Here is an 8,763-nt window from a genome sequence, read left to right as displayed (position 1 = left end):
TTTGATCAAAGCTTGATCTTCCAAGATCGTGTAGTTCTTCGATCTTTGGCTTTTCCCAGTTTTTGCTTGTGATTGCTCAAACGCTTCCGCTTCGATCTCCTCCAACTCGTCCGCACAACCATGATCGTCCACGCCGCCCTCCATTTCATTGTAGTCAAATGGTTCGAAAGGGGCTTGATCAATGTCAACCGCGTTCGTGTCCAACAAGTTCACGAACTCGATTGTTGCATTGTTCGAACCACCGCTATAGCGAACGATAACAAGTCACGAGCTATCGAGAACAATGGCGAAAAATGAAAGAGATTCGCCGAAGACCGAAGAGATATACCTTTCGGCCATTTCGTCAAACACCTCGCTCGTGGGGGGAGCGGCACCGTTGAACGTCATCGCTGGAGCACCTCCTTGCGGGGGGATGGAGTGAGATGTTGAAGAAGATGGCTTCCTTGAAGTTGGAACCTTCCTCCGCTTTGCGCCCGCGGCCTTGCTGGCCTTCTCCATCGCCGGCCGGGATCGCACTGCGGCATTGGCGCCCGGAGCGCGGGCCATCGCGGCGGGGGCAACCGGATTCCCGCCCTGCACAACCACGTTGCCCTGCCGCTTGTGGGCAGGCGCGGTGTGTGCTTGGGCGACGCCGGCGGGGCCAACATGGCCGGCGACAAGATCCGCCCGAGGGGAAGGGGCATGCGCGACCTCGACGGTGACGGGGGACAGCATGGGGTTGTCCATGACGGTGAGGAACGGCCGGGGAGGAGCAGCCGGAGCTTGCGAAGGGGGGGCAATGGTGGCGGAGGGTGCGGGGAGCGGGAAAGGGCGCGCGGAAATGTCCCTCCCACCAAATCTCGCGCCGGATAGGGGTTGAGCTCGGGTCGGCCTCTCAGCCCGTGAAGATAGAGGTTGGGGAAGAAGATTTGCCGCGCCCCGCAAAAAAAATTGCGGGCCGGTGCGGAATGTGGGGTCTAGTCGTGCAAATTTTCTGGCCCCGACCTGCAATTTGGCGATTATTTTGCGGGCCGGGGCGTTTTGTGGGGTCTGCTAGAGTTGCTCTCAGTAACCCAGATCTAGGGTTCATGTCCTGTGCGGGTGCAAGCTGCTATCTTTGGGGTGTAGTGGGTGGCGAACTTCCGCTAGTGCGGCTGTAGGTGCGACGGATGCGTGCTTGCAGTCTGCCACATAGTGGGTGGTGGCTGAAGGTGGATCCCCTTGGTGACCGGAGTGGCGGATTCGAACGATGGGCACGACGACACCATTTTGGCGGGTCTTGTGTTCCAATTTTCTGCCCAAAAGATGGGATCTTCTGTTCCAATCTTTTAATGTACCTTTGGGTGTTCTGGCGATAGTAATATAAAAAATCAAACATAAAAATCTTTGGATTTTTGTTTTGAACATAGAAAATGTTATTGCATTGGTAGTTAGCAGCATGCACCCTACACGTCGCACTGCTAGACCATCCACTAGCCATGTTCCCTCCTTGGCTTCACACCTCTACTGGTAAATTGCCATTTTAGGATTTTAAGCACAATTTTAAAATGATGTAAACGATGTCTAAAAAATTGAAAGTTTGCATGGTGTCATCATGTAATTATTTAAATAAGTGTTACACAAAAGTTATGTGATATGTTGCTTACAAACCGAATAGATTCAGACATCCATTGGGAGATTTGTAGTATTGAAGGGGGAAAGTGCCCGATTTGAGAGAGAAATTTTGGGTTCTTGTGTTCTATTTTTTTTCTTAATGTACTTTTAGGTTTTCTTTATCAAAATAATATAAATAATGAAATACACCAGCTCATTGAAATTTTGTTTTGTACTTTAAAATATTTAAATCAGTGTTTATTAACGTTGCTAGTATACTTTTAGCATTTCAGGATTTCAAACAAAATTTTGGGGCATTGTGTTCCAATTTCTTCAATCACCTTCCCTCTCTGTTTATTCGCCTTGGCCGGCCATCACTTGTTTGGAGGGTTGCTCTTCGTACCTTGCTAGAAGCGTGTCATAAAATATACGTCCACAATCAAGGCCTACAATGTCCGGAAGGATGGACGGGGCTCAAGGTCTGCAAAGGTCCGATCATCGTGAGCAGCTGAGGCAAGCTAATCATCATCATACATCAGTGATGGCCGGGGTGTTGATGCTCAAAAGTGGCATGATCCTATGAGTGGCTTGAATCTATAGAAAAATGAATTCAAATTTATGCAATTGGATAGCCCCTCACTGTGAAGATCAATATAAATATGGGGATGGTCGAAAATGGAGTCTAAATACGAAAGTTGTGACCATTTCAGATATGCAAGTGTTAACACGAGATTATGGCATGGAAGAAAACACAATTAATATGACTTCAAATGGAAAATGTTTTCAAGATAAAAAAAATTCTTATGAAAAACTTTGAATTTTGGATCATCTCAATCCTAGGTCGTATACAAATTGTACGGCCAAAATAGTACATTGCTATAGGACAATCTGGAGATGGTCGGAAAATCCGGAAGTTGGGACAAGACGGTCCATTCCAGGCCGCAAAATTTGGACGTCAAGTCTACATTTCTCAATGGAGATCTAGAGGAGGAGGTGTATGTGAAGCAGCCTATTGGGTTTGGACAAACGACGAAGCCAGCAACAATACACGAGGAAGGAACCGCATGCGCTGAGACCAACGACGGACCATGAGCTACGTTGGGAACGGTGGCCACCATCATTGCAGCGGTGTTCCCAACAGCCAGAGTTGCCACACCTTTATGGTTTGACTTCTTATTATTGGAGTTCTTTGGCAGAGCCCAGGAGGCGAAAGGCGGTGCGGACGATGGAGCAGCGGCGGGGTGCCCTAGGCCCCCATGGGAACCCGAATTGCCTCGCATCTTGTAGCTCAGATGCATCAGGAGCTTGGCACGTGGGAACATCGAAGACCATCAGCCCTTCACTTGGGCCGAAGCCGGGGATGGATGTGGTCGTCATTGGTTGGCCTCCTAGCTGGGTGGTGGGGGAGTTAGCCATGGCGGAGGTAGGAGAACGAAGCACCGCGCCGTACAATCAAGACAGAGGCGGCCGAGGAAGACGCGCCTTAGGGTAGGAGCACCACCAACGCAAGTTACCCGGTAAATGGCTCACATCGGTTTGACAAAATGGACGGGTGCAATGTCCATGCTCAACGGTACCAGACTTAAATTGGTTATCCACTGTATCCGGCTATCTGCACTATTGGCAACTCCACAATTTTGACTCGTAGGCGACGCTAAAACTGCCGGCAGCTCCATGGCCGGCATCAAGGCCGCGAGAGTGACTGGCGGCTTGACCATTGGCCGCGGGAGGGACCTCTTCCTAGGACGGGCGCGCACACCATCTCCAGGAGGTTGCCCAGCAAAGGCTCGGCGTCGACACGCTCTGGCGATGACGTGCGTCCTCAAGATGATCCGTCATAGTCAACTGAACCTCAACTTACCTTACTGGAAGATGACATCGGAGGCACCGAAGGGAGGCCAATGTCCTCCCATAATTCTTGCACTAGTTCCTCCTCCTTAGTCTTCATCTCTCTCGGCTGCACCGTAGACGAGGGGCCATCATCCTCAGCATGCTCGTCGCCGGAGAGGACCACGTTTGCGGTGTGCACAACTGCTCTGTCCTGAACAGCATGCACCTTATCCCCAGCACAGACGGCCAGCTTTGAACCTGGAATTAGATCCTGGTACTCTCATGGCTGGTGCGGTGGCCTACGCGGACAATAATGCAATCCACGAGCACTATCGTGTCGCCGGCCATGATCCTCTCTCCGTGCCGCAAATGGTGACCATTCTCGATCTTGCGGTCGCCGTTCCAAGGGATGAAAAAGTGAAGGGCGATCAAGGTACAGGGTGCCAAACTGCCATCACCACTTCAGTGCCGGGAGAGCGTCCGAGTCTTGTGGTCACAGCAGTGTTTCTTGTCTTTGTCTTTGGCAATATTTGTCCTGAACGAAACATCCAAAGGGTGATGGGTTGCGTGTGAGGAGCACCAAAAGGGGGGTGTCGGCCGCGTGAGCACAGATGGCAAAAAGGAACGAAAGGCCGACAGATCGATTCGAGAGGCATACTGTCACAGACACACACAGATCTGGTAAGGTACTCCTCCCTCCCTCCGCTCGAATCTCTTCTCCATCTCCAGTCTTGTAATGCTCCGTCAAATCGAATCTGCTGTGCTGTGCTAATCTCACCACACCGGCGGGGGATACGCAGGCGCGGCAGCGAGGGACGATGGGGAGAATCCGGTTCACCCACGCGGAGGTCGCCAAGATGGAGGAGGTCCTCCGTGACGTCAACGCCATGCCCAAGCGTCCCGTCATCCAGGGACTCACCGACGACTTCAACGCCTCCCCGGACCGCTCGGGCGACGGCATGGTCGCCGTCCAGTACAATCAGGTACGTTGCCCAAGATACAGTAGAAGCAAGTCCGCCCTATTTTCTAATTCCGATCTGATGATCTGCGTTGGCGCAGGTGCACACCTGGTTTCAGAACCGGAGGTACACGCAGAAACGGAGGGGTGAGCGGCCGCCGGCACGAGGGAAGATGCTGCCCACGGGGGCTGAGGCACAGCACCCAGCTTCCTACTGGGTTCAGTCATCTTCCCCTTCCAACTCCGAATCACAGTCAGGTGCTGCGCTCTTCATTAATTCCCTTTTATTGAGAATTGCAGGCTACATGGCACAATTTTATTGTTTCTTGTTTCCAAGATTTCTAACTTTTTCTAACCGACCGAACACATACCATGTATCATGTCGATTATGGATTATTGATACTGTCGTCACCAATCAGGGAATACTTCTTCGGATGGTGGCCTGGTCCAGCTTGAAGCAAAGTCACCGAGAAATGGTGCATGGTATGCAGCAGATATACATATTTCTTGCTTTCTTTCTTCTTTTGTGCCGATCGATGTCACATTTGGTCCGTTTTTGTATATGTCATTTCATGTTTATCATGAGTGTGGGTGGGTCTGTAAGGTGTGTCGGTGTGCGGTGGGCGGGTTACTTGCATGAACCATTCTATTTTACATGCATGACCAATCTTTGTTGTTACAGGTTCGATGTTGCTGCCATCCTGTCCTGCAGATTTTCTGAAACTGGGGACCAGGTAAATTCATTTCCTAGATCTGAATTCATGAAACAGGGAACTTTTTATAAAACAAGGAATAGTAGCATTGTTTTAGAAATCACTTTGCATCCTTGTAGGTGTAGTCTTTAGTGTATGTGCCAACCATGGAAGGCAAACATGTTTGATGGGCACAAACCCGCCGGGTCCTAAGTGAACATGTGATGCTTGTTGTGTAAGTGGACGTGGCCTTGTGATTCGACTTGAGTTGAGTATGGGTTGACAAGAGATGTACGTATAGAAATAAAGAGAAGCAGATAGGTTGATCTCGCTGCCGACATGCCAAAGATTACTGCCAAGACAAGTTTAGGGTGATTTGCGCCTCTTTTCGCAGTTGAGAGGGAAAACTAGGCTCGGTCATTTTGTGAGAATTATATAATGCTCATGTGCTGCATTGTTTAGTCTCTCTCCACAGCGGGTTCACTACCTGTGCATTATGCCAACTGTGCTTACACTAATTTATTTTTTCTGTTTCAGGAAATACAAGTTTGGTTTTCTGGATTTGGGGCTGAGGAAGAAGAATGAATTAATGTTTGTAAATCTGTGAGACTGCGTTCTCTCCCATGTATAGCCACAGAATGTGTTGGTGTGCTTCCTGGGGAGTTATCAGGTAGTCATCTTAAACGACTTCTCTTAACCTGACTTAGCAAGTTTGCATGGCACAACTGATAATTCATGTCTTCATGAAGCTTTAATTTATCCTTCTGGATTACTAAGCCGGTTTATTTTAGCCACAGAATATTTATCTAATTCCTGGCAGCTGTTACAATCTGCCTTTTTTATGCGCTTGGAAATTATGTACATAAACTTACGGTTCAACCATTATTTTCTTTCTGTTACTTGTTCGCCTGTGAAAGCGTGTTGGGTATGTTGGTCGGATCTCAACTGCGAAAAGTGCCGAGCCTTCTGAACTGTGGTGCACATGACCAACAGAATGTTGTTGCTTACTTAGCCAATTCATTTATTTGGTCCGTTTTGAAGAGATGTAATTGAACTTATATTTCAACCCTGTTGACACTCAAGGTTCTTCAATTCATAGGCTCTATTCCTTGTTTGTCTAGACTTTATAAGTAGTGCTTAAGAATTGTGCTTGCCAATAATTATTAAATCCCGTTTTTAATCCTTATGAATTGTATGTTCCACTTCAACATGCATTATATATATGCTATATACAGCGTGGTAGTTGAAGTAAATAGGACATTTAATTAAGTACAACATATGTTTCCTGTCACTATCCATATCTTGGTAATCATATTTCATATATAGAATTTTACTGTGATGCCACTTGGTCCAACTGGCAGCACTCATTTGCCCATTTATTATTCGTGTGAATGAGCAAATGACTGTAAAATCGCCACAATTTATTAAAATATCATACTTTTGAGTAGTAGAATTAATTTTTAATCCAAAAATGGGTGTGAATTTTTTCTACGAATATTATTATTACTTTATTATTAAACTGAGCGCTGAAAAGCTTCCTTTTTCCTTTTTTAATTTATAAATTGGATATTCATCAAATAAGGCTGCCTAATAAATACTAATGTTGGTAGTTGCACACAAACAGCGTGGCCGACAAATTAGAGTGTTGAGATTAATTTTCGATTATTTACTTCTAGTTCAAGACAATATCATACTCAAACTGCAGTATTATGGTGAGCTGGAGTAAGGAGTTTTGGTCACTGGGTGTAAGTAATATTGTGAACTAAAGTCCCGTAAAAGAAATTTGTGAGGGAAAGTTGAACAAAGGGCCAATCTATTTTTCATGTGAGGTAGTTGTCTTGTAATGTGGTGTTATCATTTATTCGAGTTGATTTCTCACAGGAAGAAACATTTCTGTGATGATTTGAACAGGAAAGAAAAGAGCAGGCCCTCTATTTTGATGCTCATGTTCTTCAAGTTGAAAGGCGCACACATGATTTAAGGGGTTGCCGCTGCAGTTTTCTTGTTCGTTATGATCACGATCACTCTGAGGTAACTCTCCTTTCTAATGCTGTTGTGTGTGCATGCATTTATTCTGGTTACAGTGTTACACCGTGCTTGGATCTCATAATTGGGGTAGGGTTATTTGCCTGCACATAGAGATATATTTGGGACTTTATCCTGGATTCGAGAAAGAACTTGATGACAACTACAATCCGAGCTGCCAAATCAGAGCTCCATCCATACTTTTTATATGTAGTTGGCTATGGTTTTGTTCTTCATAACATGCCTGGACATCAATATATGAGTAACTCGCCATGGTCCTTTGTCAACTCATCAAAACCCATCCTAGTTTTTGAACGAAACCAAACTTATTTTGGAATTTCCTTGTGATTTCATCTCCAATCTGCAATTTCTTTGGCAACCATACAATATAAATCTGAATGTTCAAGGAAGATAGACGGGGAAGAATGACAGCGCAAAATACTACGCATTTTGTTCTCTGCTAATTATCTTACCATGTAGTCAAATAAAACGGAAAGCGCAGAGTGATGAATTTAGTTTGTTTCTATGATGTTTAGCATGGATAAATATATTTTTGGAAAAGTTGTGCCTTGATTTTTCATTTATTTTCACGTGACAGGAAATTGTTTCACTGAGGAAGGTATGTCGTCGACCATCTGCTGATGTTAAGATTGATATTGTATTTGATCATAGCCTAGCTGAGCAGAAAGCTCAAAAGTCGCGCAAGAGGATGAATGTGAACCCTGATGAGGTCCCCGTGGTTCCCAGCCCACCAAATCAAGGAGGGCCATCCTCTGGCTGCTCCCTTACTTATCTCGCCTCATAGCACCCACAGAGATTCAGTAGCAGGTGTGCAGATGGGGGATATCGAGGCTGCTCCAAACGGTGAATCTACAAGCAACGCACATGGTGACAAGATGAATGTTGGAGCGTAGTTGTTTCGCTTCCCTGTGCATTTCTTTGTGAACTTTTAGTACAAAAATGTTGGTCGATGAACCTCCAACGAGGAAGGATGGTTGCCCGGCAACTATAGTGTGCCGATGTTGAATTGATTGGTGTTGTTTTGCACTTCCAAAATTCTGTTGGCTTTGCTTTCTATCTACATAACTATGTCATGGGAGAACATGTCATTTTGTGGTCGTGGTGTATTTATCTGTTCGTTAAGGCCTAGACAGGCACAATTTCTAAAACAAAAACACGCACACGCACCAAAAGATTTCTTGCATATTGTGGTCACGCATCTTCATTTGTGGTACAGAACTTTTTTTCGGAGCATATATCGTACATAAATTAAACACCAAAGGTTGACCTACATAAAGCGGTATGTTGCATTGACCTTGTGACCAATACATGGCATATAGGGAACAACCAAGTCACGGTCGTTGGGGCTAGGCTGATGTGACTACCCGTGGGCTAGCTGCGGTAAGTCAACCATGATGTGACCCCTTCCGGTAAATCGTCAATCCCAATATGGTAAATCGCTTGCTACAAACAGGATAAATCGGTTCAAGTAAGCTCGGTGCCGTAGTATATGCCACAACAACCTACTGACTCAGCTCGCCTCACAAAACTCGTCGGTGTGCTGGTGAAATGACCGAATGATGAGGCACAATGAATGACCAGGGTGAAAGGAAAGCTTGTACAGGTGACTCGGTGCGTCTCTTACTTTGACGAGGAGGCGGTTGAGCTGATGAAATGCAGTGAGCA

General features: G+C 46.2%; 1 protein-coding gene across 2 annotated transcripts; it reads left to right on the top strand.

The window, feature by feature from the left end:
* The first annotated feature begins 4,081 nt into the window (after positions 1–4,081).
* LOC109786778 (protein SAWADEE HOMEODOMAIN HOMOLOG 2-like) lies at positions 4,082–8,171 on the top strand. 2 transcript variants are annotated; one of them, XR_012188304.1, is made up of 7 exons: positions 4,082–4,385; positions 4,462–4,618; positions 4,780–4,843; positions 5,043–5,094; positions 5,590–5,722; positions 6,964–7,083; positions 7,676–8,171. XR_012188304.1 is itself a non-coding variant. In XM_073502733.1 (5 exons), the coding sequence occupies exons 1-5, from the start codon at positions 4,221–4,223 to the stop codon at positions 5,635–5,637; spliced, it is 486 nt and encodes a 161-aa protein (XP_073358834.1). In that variant the 5' UTR covers positions 4,082–4,220; the 3' UTR covers positions 5,638–5,723. The 2 variants fall into 2 exon arrangements, 1 of the variants encoding a protein (XP_073358834.1); XM_073502733.1 differs by lacking the exons at positions 6,964–7,083; positions 7,676–8,171 and having other exon boundaries at positions 5,590–5,723.
* Positions 8,172–8,763: the final 592 nt, after the last annotated feature.

Source organism: Aegilops tauschii, chromosome 6 (genome assembly GCF_002575655.3).
Source record: "Aegilops tauschii subsp. strangulata cultivar AL8/78 chromosome 6, Aet v6.0, whole genome shotgun sequence".
NCBI lineage: Eukaryota > Viridiplantae > Streptophyta > Magnoliopsida > Poales > Poaceae > Aegilops > Aegilops tauschii.
Note: the sequence above shows the minus strand (reverse complement) of the source record. Positions and strands in the feature narration are given on the sequence as shown.

What these genes read in the sequence shown, in the direction of transcription:
- LOC109786778 (XM_073502733.1), top strand. Translation starts at nt 4,221, where the DNA reads ATGGGGAGAATCCGGTTCACCCACGCGGAGGTCGCCAAGATGGAGGAG. An exon ending in TCGCCGTCCAGTACAATCAG is followed by an intron (nt 4,386 to 4,461) that starts GTACGTTGCCCA and finishes GCGTTGGCGCAG; the next exon opens with GTGCACACCTGGTTTCAGAA. An exon ending in TCACCGAGAAATGGTGCATG is followed by an intron (nt 4,844 to 5,042) that starts GTATGCAGCAGA and finishes TTGTTGTTACAG; the next exon opens with GTTCGATGTTGCTGCCATCC.